The sequence below is a fragment of the Salvia miltiorrhiza genome, chromosome 7, assembly GCF_028751815.1.
Source record: "Salvia miltiorrhiza cultivar Shanhuang (shh) chromosome 7, IMPLAD_Smil_shh, whole genome shotgun sequence".
NCBI lineage: Eukaryota > Viridiplantae > Streptophyta > Magnoliopsida > Lamiales > Lamiaceae > Salvia > Salvia miltiorrhiza.
Window position 1 is genome coordinate 12463484 of NC_080393.1, and position 20868 is coordinate 12484351.

At 36.6% G+C, this 20868-nt stretch overlaps 1 protein-coding gene across 1 annotated transcript in view; it reads left to right on the forward strand.

The window, feature by feature from the left end:
• The first annotated feature begins 2395 nt into the window (after window positions 1-2395).
• Window positions 2396-20868, forward strand: part of LOC130992535 (protein SABRE-like) — a 36720-nt gene continuing 18247 nt past the window's right edge. Inside the window, exons 1-10 of the mRNA XM_057917200.1 lie at window positions 2396-2858; window positions 5629-5740; window positions 5950-6210; window positions 7661-7908; window positions 10318-10537; window positions 11157-11327; window positions 11415-11492; window positions 12346-12597; window positions 14353-16443; window positions 18182-20042. Of these exons, the coding sequence (XP_057773183.1) occupies window positions 2788-2858; window positions 5629-5740; window positions 5950-6210; window positions 7661-7908; window positions 10318-10537; window positions 11157-11327; window positions 11415-11492; window positions 12346-12597; window positions 14353-16443; window positions 18182-20042 (5365 nt within the window). The 5' untranslated portion in view covers window positions 2396-2787. The remainder of the gene's footprint in view (window positions 2859-5628; window positions 5741-5949; window positions 6211-7660; window positions 7909-10317; window positions 10538-11156; window positions 11328-11414; window positions 11493-12345; window positions 12598-14352; window positions 16444-18181; window positions 20043-20868) is intronic.

Sequence of the window (20868 nt, forward strand, 5' to 3'; positions counted from 1 at the left end):
GGAGTAACAGAAAATACATTAAAAACAAAAAGAAGGAAAAAACAGAAAATACATTAAAAACAAAAAGAAGGAGTGTATTAATTAAAGTGATGTGTGGGGCACACTTGCCAAAAAGGGAAATGGGTACTCATTTCGTGGACAGACGAAAAAGGAAATATGAGTACTCATTTCGAGGGAGTAACAGAAAATACATTAAAAACAAAAAGAAGGAAAAATATGTAGCTATTGGGTTTTGAACCTGTGCCCTTTACGTTGAAAGTGAGATGTTGCTTCCAACCACTACACCACAATACATCTTTAGTTATTATCTCTCAAAAACAATATACATATGTTGAAAACGGGTCGGTCCCGGTCGCATCCCATGCGGTTACGCATGTAAGACCAGCTCATATATATATATATATATATATCAACATTTTCAACACAAAAATGCATTTATATAAAATATTCTATTAATATATTACATATATTATGTAAATATTACATATATAATACTTATTTATTTATTTAAATTATGAAATTATAAAATTTTAGGACCAACAAAAAATTAGTATATTGTGGGATGAAAAGAAAATGAAAAATATTTAATGTTAAATGTTGATATTATTATACTAAATGATAAGGTCATGTTATGATTGCGATTAAATTGAAAATTGATGTATTTTCTGGTCAAATTATTAGGTCGTGTTATAAATTAGAAAATTGACAAATTATGAGTATTTTCTGGCAATAACGCCTAAATTATACTCCCTCCGTCCCGTTAATAATGGCACGTTTCTTTCCGGCACGGAGATTAAGGAGAAGCAAGTTAAGTGAATAAGGAGTGTGATGTTTGTGATTAATGAATTATTAATTGTTTCTAAAAATTTCAGCAGCAAGACCACAACAAGATTGCAGCAAGACCACAGCAAGATTGCAGCAAGATCACAACCAAAAATTTCAAAAAATCTGCAACAAGATTTAACAACATTTTCGACTTTTCTTTCTTCTGCAACAAGATCACAACAACATAATCTGAAAAATTCAAATTACTCAAAACTAAAAATTCCAACAATTTCTATAACCAAAAATCAACAAATTCCAAAACTAAAAATCGAAATTCAAGAACCATATTCACTAGCTGCTATCCATTCGGCATGATGAGGGAGTGAAAGAGAGAGAGAGGCAGGGGCGCGGCTATCGTCACCTGAAATCGAGTGGGAACATTGGGGATCTAGGGCTCGGTTCTTCTACAGAGAGGGGTGTGAAGTCTGTGAAGTCGCTGGAGTCTGTGGAGCACTCCGCCGTCGACGCTGCTCCGCCGTCGCCGCTGCTACGAGCGCTAGGAGGTGGTGAAGTCGATGTGCGCTAGGAGATAGATCTGAGACGGACATGGAGGCGGAGTGAGTGAAGAAGAAAGAGGGAGCAGAGGCGGCGGCGGCGGCGGACGGTGCTGCATGCGCCGCCCCGGCTCGCAGCGGCCGCCGCAGACAAGAGATAAACGGAGATCGAGAGGGAGAGCAGAGAGAGGGCAGGGAGAAATAGATCTCGAAAGAGAGAAAAAGAATGGGGTTACCTGAAACAGGGTGGAGGCGGCGGAGGAGGGTGGGTGGACGCGGAGTCGCTGCGCCGTCGCCGTGGAGGAGGGTGAGGCGGCGAGGGTGAGAAAGTGAGAGTAATCGGGAGAGAGAGAGAGAGTTAGAGTGAGGGTAGGTTTGAAAGTTGTTTTAATTAGGTTTTAATTAACATTAATCACTCCTTATTTTTTCCAAAAAAGGAAACGTGCCATCAATAGCGGGACAACCCAAAAAGGAAAACGTGCCATTATTAACAGGACGGAGGGAGTACTATATTTTTTTAGAGTAAAATTGAAAGATGATAAAAATATATAATGTGAGAAACTATTATCATATACTCCCTCCGTCCCACGAATCTTGACACGTTTTTCTTTTTGGGCCGTCCGACGAATCTTGACACATTTCCAAATAAGGTAATAATTATTATCTTCTCTCTCCTATTTTATCAATTTTATTACATTCTCTCTCTTACTTTATCACTTTTATACTTTATTAACTACACACTTAAAAATCTATAACTCCTTAATTCCTGTGTCGAAATCAAACGTGTCAAGATTCGTGGGACGGAGGGAACACTTGTAACTTGTGATAATATTATTATGAATTGAAGTGATCATGAGAAAATGATTGCTCAGAATTTTTGTTTTTTAGCCGATTTTTTTTTTCAACTAAAAAAATATGTGAAAAAAATGAGGAAAAGAAAAATATATGTATGCTACCGTTTCCGAACGCAGCCTAACTTTTTTTTTTTTAAGGTTGAAACTTGAAAAGGAGAGTCCATTTAAGGATCCGGTGGGTTTTGATCTGAAGCCCAAAAGAAGGTAGGAAATAGAGGAGAGTAGAAAAGATAAAAGAAGAGTTATATACAGTAGTTGCCGTACATCCATGCGTAGTGGATCCGAGCCCGTTGTGCTTCTGCACTCCAGTTTTACCTTTCCACGATTATTCAGAGCATACTTCACGGATCGAATCCCTCACCCCTTCCCCATTACTATTACTTTACTATATATAAAAAATGTTTTCATTTTCTCACTCCTACGTTCAGTGCTCCCCACATCTCTCTCTCACCTTCTCTCTCTAGACTTTGGTATTCTTCCGCCAAATTAAATGCTTGATCCTTCAGCTACTGCTATCGCAATTGTTTCCGAATCGGTACACATATGAAGGCATGCACGGCGACTGCGTAGACCGGAAATTGGGAAGGATCGGCTGGTGAATTTGATCGGGAAAAATGGGGGCTTCTCCGGCCAAGTTCCTATCCGGATTCCTCTTTGTCTCCGTCCTACTATGGATTGTATTCATGTACGCTGGAGCTACTCATTTTTTATTTTCTTCTAATTCGATGTCGTTGATCATCACGTTGAAACTGAGCTTATTATTTTTGTGATTAGAGCAATGAGATTCGTGTTCTCCTTGAATTAGGTGATGTCCGGTTTCGCTTGCTGTGATCATTGCCTTTGTTGTCTAACTTTTTAGCGAACTAAAGAAAAACATGAATGCCGTGCTGATATTTAGGTGTAACATATGCACCTTTAGTTCGATTGTTCCGTTTGTGTCTCGGTTCTATGGGATGAAGTGATTTCATTTTGCTTGACCCTATGCGCTACTTAATTTTGTACCAATTGGACATGTCATCTGTTATTTAATTTTTAACTCAAAGGTTTACTTATAGTGTGCAATATGATTTGTTTTTGGGGGCTGTTGGACTTTACTCAATTCATTAGCTAGATTCTCTTGTGTTTTGCATTGGCACCTGAAAGGGGCTCATAAATCCTTGGAATGCAAAAACGATCGGCATAGAACTTTACTTGAGCTAATTTTCATAAATTTGTGTAGTCAACTAATCCTGGTAATCATCTAATACCCAAACATGAATAACCATATAGCAGCATTACACTAAATGGAGAATGTGGTGTTTTTCTTCTGGCAATGACATTGGCTAACTGAATAATTACTTGCTGAAAAAGGGAAGTGGGCCAATGTTGTTCATTGTTCACCTAGTAAATTTCCAATACTTCTGTCTGTTGTTTATTTTGTCCATCAAATGTTACATGTTATGGTACCTCTTGCATGACATGTATCAACTATCCCCTTCTTGTTTCCAAGGATTCGAGACCCTATGAGACAGTAACAGGACATGTAACACGTTATGTTTTAAGCAGCAGTAAGGTTTTAACAAAGGGAAATGCCCTACTACCGAACTGTGGTTTCAGTAAACTAAGTAAGGCATTCCTGATCACCCCAAAATTATCCTTTGTAACTTTGTTTGGTGATGTAGGAGTTAGAACATGAAAGATCCTCAGGTCATCTTTAAATAAGACCAGTGGCTATTCAAGGTTTGCCAAAAAACAATGGACAGGGGCTTGATAAAATTTATGACTTAGAGAAAAAACATAAGCTCAAAATAATTGCCACCCTGCCTTATTATGAAACTCAATAAAGAGAGCTTTGTTTATTAATCCATTTGAAATGGACTTGTAGACATAAAAGTAAACAAATGTACTTTTTAGAGTAGGTGACTGCTCTAAAAGTTCACCTCGAGGAAGTGAAAGTTTGTGTATTTTGGATTTCTTCTTGCACTTTGATGGATGGATGCATAAAAGTGTATTTTCTCCTAACACATAAGAATATTCATAAGTACATTTCAGTCCATTATATTTATAACAAATGACGTTAAGGACTTGTATTTCAGAAGTGCCACCAAATATGCAGAAACGTAAAATTGCTCATTGAAGAATGTACCACATCATTTTATGTTACCTTTTGGCCTATTCTTTTTCTATGTTATTTCTAGGTAGTTGTAGGTGACTGGGGAAGAACCTTCAGAAAAATGTAAATGAATTTTATGGTGGGCATGGCATACGATCTATGGCAATTCTGTTTTAATTTATGGAGTCGATGTTTCAGAACCTATTGGTCCTAATTTCAGAATGTGGAAACATTTGGATGGAAACAGTCTTTAGCTAAGGTGGTTTATGTATCGAATTTGTTCATCCCAGAGATATTGATACTTAGAATAAGCTTTTGCAAGCTCTGACCACTGTCAGTTAATTATGGATGGTTGTCTCAACGTCTTTTCTTTTGCCACTCAACTTGATTAATTTCATTCATGAGAGGTGCCAACTTAATAAACTCAACTTCACTACAGAAACTTGATTCAATGAAAAGCTCATCACGTTTTTACCACTGTCTTCTGATTGTGTATGGTCGTCCAAATTTTTTATAACTTAATCTGGCTACTTCGATACGGTCCAGAATATCTGCCAACTCTATGGCAATAAAGAGAAAACCCATCAGCAACCCACCTTTACAAACTATTTATTAAACTCAGCACAAAGTTGTCTTCTGCATTTCATGTATCCTGTGAGAAGCTCGCATCTATAAAAGCTACTTAAAATTTATGAACCTTGTGCTTCTGCAAACGTAGTAACGGAGACTTTGGAACGTTTTCCATTGCAATAGTTCAAGTCTATGACGCTAATTGGTATGTTTTGATCTTTCAGTTGCTTTTTCAAACCTAATTTTACTTTTAAAAAGTTCTTGAAAATAAATTTTTTTACTAGCATCTGAAGACTTCTATAGCTATAATCATGTAGAAAAAAAGGATACTGAGAAAAATTCTCATTGTTGAGCTATAAGAATTTGCTCCATTTTGCTTGGCAATTATGCGAGGCTTACTGTAATAATTCTCCTAGTTCTTGATATTATTATATTTTTTAAAAGCTGTTGTAATGACTTTAACGCATAGATTGCGTAATAAAACTTTTGTTTCTTATAAAAGAAACAATAATTTAAATAAGTTGCATTGTGAAATTAAACATTGTGGGATTATTTGCATGGTTGTCCATTGTGCTCATAGACATTTGCTGCTTGTTTTGATGCTTCATGAACAAGATTTTTGTCTATTTTTTCCCTTTTTGTCCTTTTGTTCTTTCTGCTGAGCATATGGGCAACAAATCCCTTTTGGAATTTCTTTTATTTATTCATTTTTCAGTACCCCTAAATCTTGTTCTTTTGAATTGGTCATGACTCAAGAGATTTGGTTAACTGATAATGATGATCCTTGATCCAGGTTTGCTTCCAGGTTGCTGGCATGGATATTAAGTCGAGTTATGGGAGGTTCAGTTGGATTTCGGATTGGTGGATGGAAATGCTTGAGAGATGTTGTTCTGAAATTCAATAAGGTATTTTTTTTAAAGCTTTATGAAGGGGATCAAAGTGCTTATATTCCTTTAGACATTTAAAGCAAGACTGGATGGTTAATCTTAGCCTGATTAATCTCAGAAAAGAAATCTCTGGTTTTAGGAAAATATTATTGTTACACTTAGCAATTAGCATGATTAGTTCATGCTGACATTGTATTTTACATATTTGGTGGATCTGGTGACAACAGGGTGCTGTTGAATCTATCTCTGTTGGCGAGATCAGACTAAGCTTACGGCAATCCTTGGTTAAGCTTGGGGTAGGCTTCATGTCAAGAGATCCAAAACTGCAGGTGTTAATATGTGATTTAGAAATTGTCATCAGGTCTTCAAAGAAAATCCCTCAGAAAGCCAGATCAAGGAAATCTCGCAGTTCAGGTCGCGGAAAGTGGATGGTTTTGGTTAACATGGCAAGATTTTTGTCAGTTTCTATTTCTGATTTGGTGTTGAAGGTAAGTGGTGTCCGGTTGAAATTAATGCTTCCATTTAGTTTTGCAATATTTCTTCAGCATTTATTCATCTCCAGAAACATGCGAATAGTGATTTTTATCTGAGCACGAAAAGATTCTTAGAAATTAGCATCAATAGTAGTGAAAAGATGAAATTGTTCTTTTGGCCATGCCTCAAACCTAATTCCTTACATCCTTGTATTTACACTTGGTGAAGAAGTTATCCACATAAAAATTTCTTAATTTGAATTGAAGATACTCTTATATTCAGATCAAAGATAATGGGGATGTGTGGTCAATTGGATAGTAAAAATCCACAAACAGAGATTCTGCTAGGACAACCTTTAGTAGGATAGGAACTCATCACATTTATTAATACCAGATGCACTACTAATACAGCCAGGGAACCAATAAGTCGTTAGTATTGATATCTAACAGTTACCTAGAAATAAATAAAAGTAATGATCCTGAAGAACTCAAGCCCCATAAATAGCTTGCACTTAAGATAATGATTCACATAGAAAAGGAAACTGTACTTTGGCAAAACAATTGAAACATGGCAGAGTTGGCAATATAAACTTGTTTCCTTTTTGGACTGATTCCGACTTTGTGTTGACCCATCTAGCTTGAAAGGAATTGAAAAATCTTTGAGGAGTGCGAGGTATGCTTACAAAGTTACAAGAGTCTTGGGATAGATTATGTTTAGGACTTTAGGGTCATTTTAGAATTTTCATTAGCAGTAAGATTATTAGTCTTCCGGTCAATCTTATTTTATTGTTTGTGCTTGTTCCTTAGGTTGGTGGGTGTCAAATCATAATGAGTTTAACCTTAATGATATCGTATATATGAGTTATCTGGAAATTGAAGTTGTATTTTCTAGATTGGATGATGTTTGTGCTGCCGTTTTATCTTCAGTTATAAAGTTTGTTTTTCTCTTATTGAAAGAAAAAGCTTAGGGTAGATGATGGATCTCTAATCATAAATATTTTAATGCATTCTAGTATTAAATTTAGTTAAAGACTAGAGATGTATCTTTGGTTTGAATTGTCTTCAGTTTTAAAGGATACCTTGTCCCTTTTAATGCTTCTTCTATTATAATAAAAGTTTATTCTTCTCTAAAAAAAAGTAGAAGTTTGTTCTTCTTTCAAACCAAAAAAGAAGGAAAACAGAAACATCTTGTTTCCTTTCACACAATGTTGGCTTGAAACTTTAATAAAATTGGTTCTTATGTAAGTGAAGTGCATAAAATTTTGATGTTTGATTGGTGCAGCTAAGATACATGGATGATTGATTGTTCTGGAATAAAAACAATGCTATATGCTTGACGTCATGTGCTGTTTTCTAGGATATGCAGACGTTTGTATTACATGTTTATATGGTACAGAGACAATTTCTAGTATTACTTGATACTCACCGTACCCAACTACCTTAAACTCTATGCTTGATATTGCAGACACCAAAGGCTACTTTGGATATTAAAGAACTGCGAGTAGACATATCTAAAGATGCTGGATCTGAGGCAGGGTTGTTTGTAAAGCTGCAGCTTTTTCCCATTACTGTTCACCTAGGTGAATCACGTGTGGCATCTGACCAGCCAGTTGTCTCTGGTGGATCTTTTTCTGCTAACCAGTTGATGGATGGGGTTTGTGCTCCTTTCAGTTGTGAAGAATTCTCTCTCCTGTGTGAGTTGGGCCATAACAGGTACCTCTTGCTTCTTGACTGTTTCGGAATGATTGATGGAATATGGCCACGTCTTCTACATACTAGTGTTTTCTTGTATTGTATAATGTTAGCTTCGGTTCTCTTTTCAAACAAATAGTGGTTTACTTTTGTAGTTAGAATAAATTTCTGTATGGTGAAGAGCATGCATGTATTGTTTTTCGTGTTCGGCATTGCTTGTCATGCATATGCATTTTCTTTTACTCCTGTCCTTCCCCTCTTGAACTCTACACTAGAAACAAACTGCACCTAGCTTGAGGTAGCTGTACAGAAATGATCAATTAATATCTATTTCACTCATCACTCTTTGAAGACAAACACAGCGGATACTTCTCTTTAATATTAGAGAACAGGTTAGTCTCTTTAGTTTGCAGGGCCTTTAAGGAATAAACTGAAAGGACAGGACCATTATTCGTGTTTGTCTTGAATTCCTTCTGAAGTTCACCTTCCCTTAGGTGTATTGGTCAGAGATATTAGTGCATGAATATAATATTTTACTCTCTCCACTTTGTTTATTTATCCTTACACTTCCAACAAACTACTTAGAAGTGGTGCTATGCTATCCATTTATATTAAGGACAGTTGATGCACCATAATTATGAATCTTTTTTACATCTTTAGGGATTGTATTTTCTGTTAAGACATCCTGAGGATTTTTGATGAACACAACTATCATATTAGTGAGACTTTGGTTGATCAGGATTCTTATGAGGATATGACTTCATACAATCTGAGTGTGAAGATAGTCATCACATTCTTAGTGATATGGGACAGGAAAGTGCTGATAGCTGGATAGATGCGACTGCAAAGGAAGATGAGAACTTATCAGCTAATCACTTTCAGAAACAAGAGAAACACATCATAGGACAGTGCAACCAGTATCAAACAATGCCAGGATATATTATTTGTAGAAAGAGTTGACAGTTAGATCTTGATGTAGTTAAAAAGGAGGAATATCTGGATTAAGATAAATGTTATGAGGCAGTTGAAAAAACCTTAACTTTGGTATCGTGAAATGAAATATGTGGGAAGTATAGGTTCTTGTCAAAAATGGTAATAAAGTGAGATTCTAGGAGGATTTGAGGGTGGGTAATTTGTTATCTTCGTTATTCCCTTGTATTTCTTCATTCCATCATAAATCCATTGTTTCCTTTGTCTCCATGATTCCTGACTCCCTTCCTTGCTCTTTTGTTTCTTGAGATTTACATCTGTTTCGTAACCTTAAGATTTTGAATTGCGAGCTTGTGCTTTTTGCTTAACCTTTTGGAAGGAGTTCATCTTATAGAGGATTTGGATGATGCTAGAGGTGGGTTTTAGATCCATTTGGTAACTTCTTTCAAATTTGAAATGATTCTATCTATGATTCTTTTTCCCATTTCCCTTTCTTTAAAGCAATTTGGTAGGTATCAGTGCCTCGAAAAGTTTAGGTCTTTTCTTGGCTATTGGTTTTGGGAAAGAACTCACTTGTGATGCTTCACAAAGATGTTTCCTATTACAATCTTCTCCCCCCAAATTGGTGTTTCTTATTTAGGAATTAATCCAAAGACCTCAACCATGTCTTTCTACAATGCTTTTTGTAAATTGGTTTTGGATTCTGCCGCGATGGGCCAATGATTTATTTTTGTCTAATCATGGCAGTTTGATCTATATAAGAGGCCAAGTGTAGTTGGTATAGTGGTTAGAAAGGAATAGGAGAATCTTTGATGATGAAGAGAAATCTTTGGAGGAGGTATGGGATAAAGCTAAGTTCAGAAATCTTTGTTAACATTCATGATATGATATTTTATGAAGCAAAAAATATGATAGCCACTTTGGTTAAAGAAAAATAAATAATAGCCACAACTCTAAAAAGATATGAATTTTAGCCACTCTTACCACAATAACCTTCAGTAATTTAAATATAGAGTTTACTACAAAACAAAAATAAAGTTAGAAACTAAATCTGAAAATTAATTTTAAAAACTAAATTTGAGTGGTAATTTAGTAATAGTTTGTCAATTACCTTAACTCTATCAATCTATGATTGGTAAGTCTGCGGACTGAAGAACGGAACTATCAATCTATGATCGGTAAGTCTACGAACTGAAGAACGGAACTATCAATCTATGATTGGCAAGTCTACGAACCGAAAAACAGAACGAAAATATAAATTCATTTTGTGGCGGATCACCTCTACTGTTTCTGTCTTAATATACCACAATGCTGTATCAGTTTAGGGCGTGTCATTTAAGTTAGTTATGTTTTTGTGGTTTTTTGCAAAATAGAATGACCTGCTCAATACCGAAAGGTAGCCTGCATGGTAATTGCTTTTGATTGGAATTTGTAACTAAATATAAATAAGAATTCAAACTAATAATAAGAATTCAAACTAACTTATATCTCTTGGTGCAGGGAAGCAGGGATACTTATTAGGAATTTGGATATTACTAGTGGGGAAGTCCGAGTAAATTTAAATGAGGATTTACTGCTCAAGGAAAAGAATTTGGCTGACACATTGCCTGACCTTCCCCAAGAAGTTGCAAAAGTGAACAATGAATCTGGGTCTGACGATAAACAGCGGGGCGAAAAAAATTCTCCTCTATGCAAGTACAGCTCCACAATACCTGAAAAGGTTGACTTGATTTCAACTGCCTTGACACTGCTTTCCTTGTCATTGTCCCTTGCCTAATATTCTCTTTAAGATTATGCATAACCATCAGGGCTTTTTGCTAGAATAACTTTTTGTGTTTGGAGGATCTTGATGTTTGTCAGCGATAGGATGAGACCTGCCAACGTTATGTCTTTGGAATACTAGGACTATGTAAGTATCTGATAATATGAGTTCCAAATGAAGTTGATGGGTTTCAACTTAAGAAAACAAAAATTACAAAACCCTGTAGAGACTTGATTGTGTGTAACTCAAAGGGAAGAATTCAAGAATAAGATATTGATTAATGAATGGTGTTAATTTTGCAGATGCCACATAAAATTTCAACTTCCTCTGAATTATATCAAGCTTACATTGCTGAAGAGGGGAAATAATTTTTAGTTTATTGTTACATTGGACCATCATTGGGACACTGCTGATAAGCCCGTAACTTTATCAAGGGCCTCTTAGTTAAAAAACAAATGTTTTTCTTCAAATTTCTTATTGCTTCTCTTGAGGTCCGTGTTATGTTCTTCTATTGGTAGGCCTTCTTTAGATAATGTTGACCAAGTAATTAATGCATGTCTGATTTACTTTTCAATAGACAACCTTCACACTGCCTAAACTTGATGTAAAGATTGGACATCGGGGTTATGGGCTTTTGGTTGAGAACAACATTAGGGGGATCCAATTGAAGTGCATGAAATCTCAAGCTGTTGAAGATCTGGGGGAAAGTGTGAGACTTGATGTTCAGATGGAATTTAGTGAGATATATGTAAGTGCGTACAAGTTCCACCCTGAATTTCGACCTGGAAGTATAATCTATTTCCTGTTTATACTGATGTGTTCTACTATATTGTAGCTGCTTCGAGAAACTGGCATCTCTATTGTGGAAATACTGAAACTTGATGTTGTTTCTTCCATCTACATACCTTTACAGGTACGCTCATTCTGAAACTACAGGCTATAGCATTCTATTTTGTCAAACAGAATGCATTCTAGATATGTGCTTTACAATACTCAATTTACTTTGCACTTACTGGGAAAGTAGCTTGATATAAAATTTATTTTTGTCTTCTACTTTACACAATATATAGTATTAAATTGTCTCTCTAAATATGCTATAAGTTTCTGGGTAACTTCTATTTTATGATTGAGCAGAAATTTAAATCCTCAATTTAAACAATACTTTACTTATAAGTTTCTTAAAGCTTTGAAGATGGAATGCATGAAACATTTATAAGATGCTGTATTAAAATATATTCAGCTCTACTCAAGTCTTGAATAAGACATGCCCTATTTTCGTCTAGCTCTAGATATCTTACTTTATAAATATCTGAGGAATCGTACTAAAATCAACTTATAACTCCTGAAATGTCTGAAGCATAAGTCAACTCAGACTAGAACTCTCTACCGTAAGTAAAGAAATATCCCTTCCCAAAGATTTTTCTAAAAGAGCTACACTGAACAAAGTGACATGAAGCATATGGACAAATGTAGGCTTGAAGAAAAGTTGATATATGCATTAGTTCCAGGGGAAGGTTTCTTTGTTCCCAATCAAAGCTTTAGTATGATTCTACACTTTTGTCTTGCTAAATTATCTTGCATAAATAGCGAATACTAGAGTTAACTGTTAGCATGATCTCTCATGCATTAGACATTGGTGGTTTGTTGACATCTTGGTGATAATATCTGCATAATGGTATTAATCTTTCATCATTTCTTAATGTCTTTTCAACAGATATTTTTCTTTTGCTTCTCGTCATGTTGTTGATTTGTGCTGTCTGCTGCAGCCTAACTGCCCTGTCAGATCTGAAGTTGATGTTAAGCTTGGAGGCACACAGTGCAACTTAATTTTGAACAGGTTAGAGCCATGGATGTCCATCCGTCTTCCGCAGAAGCAAAAAAAGGAAGTACTAGAAAAAAGTCCCGCCAAAGAAAAATCACATTCATCTGAACAGAAAAGAATTATGTGGACATGCACTCTTTCAGCTCCAGAGATGACTGTTGTGCTTTATAGTTTGAGCGGGTGTCCACTGTACCATGTAAGCACCTACCCGATGATAATTACTCAACTCTATATTCGTATGATAGGTTTTATCTTTTATCCATTAGCAGCTCTTTTGGTCCATTTTTATTTTCTATAATTTTCAATCTTTTTTTTTTCATTTTTATATATCATGTATACTTGCTCTGACTGATGCAAAATGAGTGTTCTGAGGCAAAACGTGGGCATCTTGTATATGTTCTATGATTTTCCACTGTTACAAGTAAGTTAGTCTGTCTTTCTAGTTTTGTTTAGTTGATAAATTTTGTGAGTTTGACAGAAGAGCCAGCTACTTGCATATGATAAATAATATTGCATTACTTGCATAATCATGTTGCCTTTATCTCTAATTGATCATTCAGCAAATAAACTAGCCTTAACTTGCAATCTCAGAGTCATTCAACCTCTACCGTGATAGTGTAGCATCCAATTGACCTAACTGTCCTTTAGATAGAAACAAGACCCGAACTTACTTCTCTTTACATCCTTATCGTTATCTGTGGACATGCTCAACCCTTTTCACTTGTTGCCACTGCCTCTATCTCCTATACTTGCCCCCCTTCCAGCCACCACCTCCTCCTTTCTGCTTCACTTTAATTTTCTATTCCAACTGTATCTTTATCCCTCTCCTCTCCTATATACACATATATCTCTGTGCAAATGTGTCTATAAATTCTGTGTGTGTGTGTGTGTGTGTGAGTGAGTGAGTGTGTGTGGCGCGCAAGCGTGTAGAAAATATTTATACACACTTGTTGATTGAACAGCAATAGAAGTGAAGCGAAAGGACAAAGAAAGAAGAAATTTTTGTAATAAATACATGTAGCCATTTTCTTAAAATGAAAGCAGTTATATCTTTTGCTTTAGATATTCCAGAATCTTTTCCAAACATCAAGACAATTTTTTATCTTCACTATATTAAAAGGTAAGCAATCTTGGCTATGCTAATCCTTAGTTATGTTATCACCATACCTTACAATAGTTACAGCAAAGGGCAACTTAACAGATTTGTACATCAAATACCTCAGATGTTTAGGCACTATTGCATGCCACCTTTTGACTGTTGTAGGAACCATTGTCCAAGACATCCTGCGGTTTATATGGCAAGCTATACTCTCTTTCTCTCTCCCCCAATTTGGCGTTCTTGTATTGAGGTTCCTTCTTGCACTTCTGTTTCTTTATATTGTTTTGTTCATATCTACTGGACATCTTCTTTTAACTAGCTACATAAACACTGTCTTTGCAACACTTCTCATTGTATATCATGTTTCTGGCGAATGATGATAGATTCTATATTAACAATTCTTCTAATCCTAGACTTGCATACCTCAGTTCTTGCTTGAGAAAACTCAATTCACAGTTATCTGTGATCAAACTCACATGATTATACCCTCCACTCTCAGAACATCAGGTTCATCTGTATTGATTTGGTAGTTTCAGAATCTTTGGTAACATATGACAGTTAGTTTTAGTGATAGGTTCTGGAATTCGTTCTTCTTTCCCATAATTGTCATGTAAGATAGTGGTCTTTTGCATATTAACAAGTTATAAATATTATCTGTGATTGTTGTTGTGAACCACAACAGATAGGAAGATGTAGATTTTCGTGTTTTTTTTTTTGGTGCGAGGTTGTGATGATGATGATACTTAAATTTAGGTTTCTTGTTTGAATATTCCAATGTGCCATGGCCGTCTCATGACTTCCCATTATTAGTTTAACTGCAACTCTATCCTAATCTCTTGTTGAAATTGCCAGGGCTGCTCACAATCTTCACACATATTTGCTAATAACATATCTAGCACGGGTGCAACATTGCATATGGAACTAGGGGAACTAAACTTACACATGTCTGATGAATATCAAGAATGCTTGAAAGAAAGCTTGTTCGGTGTGGAAACAAATACAGGTTCACTGATGCACATTGCTAAGGTCAGTGTGGACTTGGGCAAGAAAGATATGGATTCATCAGATGGCTTAAGTTGTAAGATGGCTCTTGGTGCTGATGTTAGTGGCATGGGTGTTTACTTGACCTTCAGGCGTCTTGAGTCACTGATTTCTACTGCTCTTTCCATCAAGGACTTGGTGAAAAAATTATCTAAATCCAGTAAGAAACCAACACAAAGCAAAGAAATGAGATCATCTAAGCCATCTGGAAAAGGGATTCAACTCTTGAGACTAAGTCTTGAAAGGTGCTCTCTTAATATCAGTGCAGATGCGAGCTTGGAGGACATGGTTATTCCTGATCCGAAACGTGTTAATTATGGATCCCAGGGTGGTAGAGTATTAATCAGTACCTCAGCAGATGGGAGCCCACGGACTGCACATATAATGTCTACAATTTTAAACGAATGTAAAAAGTTGAAATATTCTGTATCGCTTGATATTTACCACTTCAATGTTTCCATGAACAAGGAAAAAAAATCTATACAAATGGAGCTTGAAAGAGCTAGATCTATCTATCAGGAATATCCTGAAGATAGTAATCCTGGAACAAAAGTTATGTTGCTTGACATGCAAAATGCAAAGCTTGTCAGGCGGTCTGGTGGACTTAAAGAAATTCAAGTCTGCTCTCTTTTCAGTGCCACAGATATCTCTTTAAGGTGGGAGCCGGATGTGCATATTGCATTGGTTGAGCTGGGGTTGCACTTTAAGTCTCTGGTACAGAATCACAAACCACAGGGACATGATGCTGGGGAGAGTATTTACATGAGAAAAGATAAGGTGCCGAACATGTCTCCAGGATCGTTGAAGTTAGAAAAACCTGTGAAGAAAAGTGAATCTATTTTTGCTATTGATGTAGAAATGCTTAATATGTCTGCTGAGGTTGGAGATGGCGTTGAAGCCTTTGTCCAGGTTCAGTCCATCTTTTCTGAGAATGCTAGAATTGGAGTGCTTCTTGAGGGACTTATGCTTGAGCTAAATGAAGCTAGGGTGTTTAGAAGCAGTAGAATGCAGATATCACGAGTTCCCAATGCATCTGGAAGTTTATCAGATACAAAATTTGAGACTGTAACTACCTGGGATTGGGTAGTTCAAGCCCTTGATGTGCATATATGCATGCCGTTTAGATTGGAATTGCGTGCAATTGACGACTCTCTGGAAGAAATGCTTCGAGTTTTGAAGCTTGTGACTTCTGCTAAAGCTAGTTGTATACTTCCTCAGAAGAAAGAGCCATCAAAACCCAAAAAGCCCAGTTCAACAAGAACTGGGTTCATAAAGTTTTGCATTCGTAAACTAACAGTTGATATTGAGGAAGAACCACTACAGGGTTGGCTTGATGAGCATTACCAGCTTTTGAAGAATGAAGCTCGTGAATTAGCTGTTAGGTTAGATTTTCTTGATGAACTTATTTCTAGGGGCCAAGGTCATGGTACTGATGAACCAAATGATTCTCTTGAAAGAAAGATTCATTATAATGAAGAGGAAATTGATCTTCATGATGCTTCAGCTATTCAGAAATTGCGCGAGGAAATATATAAACAGTCGTTCCGGTCATATTACCGGGCCTGTCAAGGCCTAGTTCCCTCACAAGGATCTGGGGCATGTAAAAGTGGATTCCAAGCTGGTTTCAGGCCTAGCACATCCCGAACTTCTCTTTTCTCCATTTCTGCTACTGAGTTAGATTTGAGTTTGTCAAAAATTGAAGGTGGTGATGCCGGAATGATTGAAGTTCTGCAGAAACTTGATCCAGTATGTCGTGCCCACAACATTCCGTTTTCAAGGCTGTACGGAGCAAGCATCAATTTGCATACAGGTTCCCTCGTTGCTCAGATAAGAAACTACACATATCCACTACTTGCTGCTACTGGTGGTCAATGCGAAGGCCGTCTTATTCTAGCTCAACAGGTCTGCCATTTAAATGTGGTGCTTTTACTCTCTTATATAGCTATGTGAAGCTTATGTTCTGATAATTTGATTGAAGCTTTTGAGTTCAGTAGTTGTAAATTTTCAATCAAATTGACCACCATGGTTGATTTTAGGCTTAATGAATAGTCCCATTAACAGCAGCATTTGTTTTTTGAGTGTTCACTGCCATCTAAAAGTAAAAGAGTTGATAACATAGTAAATTTCACCCATGCCTTTATATCCATACCTGTTCAAATAATCTTTTATTTACCTGCTCTATGCCACAGTTTCACATTACCTCATTTTTTGGCTTTATTTCGTTCTTTTTCCCTCTGCAGTAAAATCATTAAGTTCATTTCCTTCCAAAATATGGAGTATATACTTTTTAAGACATCCTAGTTATAACTGTGCCTAATGTGTATACAACCACTCTTATAACTGTGCATAAGTCATCTAAAGATTTCTCAACATGTTCGAAGTGTCTCCCATTCTATCCCAACCAAACACTCTAGAAGAATGTGTATACAATCACCCCTCATAAATCTTCTCTCTTTTGCTGAGTGATAACCTTATTCCAGATCCAGAAAATAGACTTCCATATCAGTTTGGTATGACCCAGAAAAGGCCTAGTTCCTTCAACACTCAGCCCTGCAGTGAGAAGTAAAAGAACAGTTTAGAAACATGCAATCTTGATATCTGAACAACTCTTACACAACAGATATCGGCATCATCACATCATCGCATCATCACATTATCACATGTTGCAACTCTTTTGGCTGCCAATTAAGAGAACTGTGAATGAACATCATCATATGACGGCAACTTTCCTAACAACAATAGCCATGAGAAAAAAGTGAACCTTTGAAGGTATTGGCCAGATATTCCATAAAGGGCAGATCAGTAACAGTTGGACAAAAAGATCTGTAATAATTGGAATATATGGATCCAAATTCAGATAAGAGCTTTTTTCTCAGAGTACTTTCTAGTTTCTATTTCCTACCAATAAAGCTAAGTGTAATACAGAAGGGAGCATAAGTGAGAAGAGAAACGCGGTGGGAAGGGATTGTAGATTTAACTAGGATAACCCTTGTAACTGCTAGAAGAATTGATAAGAAGTTGTCTGTCTTGAATCTTGTTCAACTGGTGGATCCATAGAATTCACAGACAGAGAAAAGGATGTGAGTTTTCTTTTTCTATGAACATGTCTGAAAATTAATGGCTTCAACAATCTTTATCTTTTGAATTCCACAATGGAACCTCTAAGAAATACAGAGGGGATCATGTGTTGTTGGTTAAAAATCTTTACAACAACTGTTGAGATATTGGATAAGTACTCATGCTAAAATCATGAGGGGAAAAGTGTTGAGATTATCCTTCGGGCGGGCAACGCGATCAAGCTATTAGAATTTGTATATTCTGTAATTTCATTAGTGAAAAGGTGGCTTCCATGTTTTCAATGCTGTCTTTAGCTTTAAGAGTGTTCATGCCATCCATCTTCATCATTAGTGGGAATCCCTAATATAACATCCTTAAAGAAATGGTTAAACTACTTATAGTCTCTTAGAAGTGTGCCTTTTACTTGAAGAGTGAACCTTCACACTTTTGGATTCCATACTGAAAGTTTCGTGGAGGTAGATGTTATGGTATCATCGATAAACTATTTGTATGTAAAATATATTGAATACTTTATTAGCAAGTTATGGTCATAAGCAATAAATTAAGCTTTTATTTTTTGCAGGCAACTTGTTTTCAACCACAAATTCACCATGAAGTCTACATTGGAAGATGGAGGAAGGTGGACATCCTTCGCTCAGCCACTGGCACAACTCCACCAATGAAAACCTTTTGTGATCTGCCAATACACTTCCAGAAGGGAGAAATTTCCTTCGGTATTGGATATGAACCATCTTTTACTGACATCAGCTATGCTTTTACTGTGGCTCTTCGTAGAGCCAATTTAAGCATTAGGAATCCGAATCCGGTGGTCCAGCCCCCTAAAAAGGAAAAGAGCTTACCTTGGTGGGATGAAATGAGGAACTATATCCATGGGAAGACCACTTTATACTTTTCTGAGACAATTTGGAATGTTCTTGCAACCACTGATCCCTATGAAAACTTAGATAAGCTTCATATCATGTCAGGTTATCTTGAAATTCAGCAATCGGATGGTTGTATTTATGCTTCAATTAAGGATTTCAAGGTTTTTCTTAGCAGTTTAGAAAGCTTGCAGAAGAATTGCACCTGGAAACATTCTTCTGGATTTTCTGCACCTTTCCTAGAAGTCCCAGTTTTAACAATTGAAGTGACAATGGAATGGGATTGTGAATCTGGAAGTCCGCTAAATCATTATCTATTTGCTCTTCCCATTGAAGGCACTCCCCGTGATAAGGTTTTTGATCCCTTTAGATCCATTGCTCTTTCAATGAGATGGAATTTCTCCCTCAGGCCTTCCCTTCCATCTGATAGAGACCAGTTACAGTCCTCTTCAACTAGTGATGATGTTGTTGGTGATGGAGTTTCTTGTAATCCATTGAAATCAGAGAATGCATCGTGTAATTCACCTACAGTTAATCTTGGTCATCATGATTTAGCTTGGCTTATCAGATTCTGGAACTTAAATTATCTGCCTCCTCATAAACTACGGACCTTTTCCAGGTGGCCTCGCTTTGGGGTCCCCAGGATTCCCAGATCAGGAAATCTGTCACTGGATAAGGTAATCACAGAATTTATGTTTCGAGTTGAGGCGACCCCTACATGTATAACACATATTCCTTTACATGAGGATGACCCTGCAAAGGGACTATCATTTAAGATGACAAAGGTGAAATATGAACTCTATTTTGGTAGGGGAAAACAAAAGTTTACGTTTGAATGCATCAGGGATCCCCTTGACCTTGTCTATCAGGGTCTTGATCTGCACATGCCGAAAGCTTACATAAATAAGGAAGATTGTGCGACCGTGGCAAAAGTAATTCAGATGACTAGGAAAAAGTCCCAGTCTGCATCAACAGAAAGGGCACCGAGTGAAAAACCCAGCTCTCCTAGGAACACTACGGAAAGGCATCAAGATGATGGGTTTTTGTTGTCATCTGATTACTTCACAATCCGCAGGCAGCACCCAAAAGCTGATCCTTCAAGGTTACTGGAGTGGCAAGAAGCAGGTAGAAGAAATCTTGAGATGACTTATGTAAGATCTGAGTTCGAAAATGAGAGTGAAAGTGATGACCATACCAGATCTGACCCCAGTGATGATGATGGATATAATGTAGTTATTGCTGACAATTGTCAGCGGATATTTGTTTATGGTCTGAAGCTTCTGTGGACTATTGAAAATAGAGATGCTGTTTGGTCTTGGGTAGGTGGGCTATCCAAGGCATTTGAGCCCCCAAAACCTTCTCCTTCTCGCCAATATGCCCAAAGGAAAATGCTTGAGGAGAATATTGCCAGTGACGGACCTGACATCCAGAAAAGTGATAACCAAAAATCTCCTTCTGTTGTTGATGGTACAAATACGTCTTCCCAGAACATGGAGGCTTCAACATCTCTCTCATCTCCTTCAAACTTGGAGGCAGTGGAAAATCCTTTCTCCAGTGCAATTGGTAAGCTTAAGACTGCTCCCCAATTCCCCATCCTGTTTATCCATACTCATATCCATGTAATGCATTTATCTTAGAATTATTAACTTAATGTGTTGGACACATTCATACATGTGTGCATATGTAACTGATTTGTACATGCATTTTATGTGAATGTTTTACTACTTCTGGGTCGAGGATCCCCTCGCAATCACACTCCTTATATATTTTTGTTCTATTTTATGTGTAATCTACTCTATGTAAATATATAATGGATTAATTGCCTGTAATACATGAAGTATATCCAAATTTTGGTTTTTAACAAACACTATTTTTTTGTTCAATTAATACATAAAACTTGAACTTTTTGGAATTCGGCCCGAATTAAAATTCTTGCAAAATTTTATCCTATGTGGACGCTGAAACATTACATCCTTTTATTCTTCGTCATAGCTAGCTCATATAAAAAATGCCACAATAAAATTCCGGCGTCTACGTAGGATTAAATGTGTTCGGAATTTTAATTCGGGCCGAATTCCAAAAGGTTCAAAGTTTATGTATTAATTGACCAAAATAATAGTGTTGGCTAAAAACCAAAATTTGGGTATACTTCGTGTATTTACAGGCAGTTAATCCAAATATAATTACTAAACTTAAGGATGACACCTAGTGAGAATCATCCATTTGGTGAGAACTAAACACATAATATCCATGAGGTGAACAAATAATTGTAATACATGCACATGATTGACAATCAACTAATGTGGTTGTGCGTTTCTTACATGTATTTGTTCAATTTGGCCATCTCTTGTTCATGCTTTTATGTGTACGTGAATGCGTTCTTATTTCT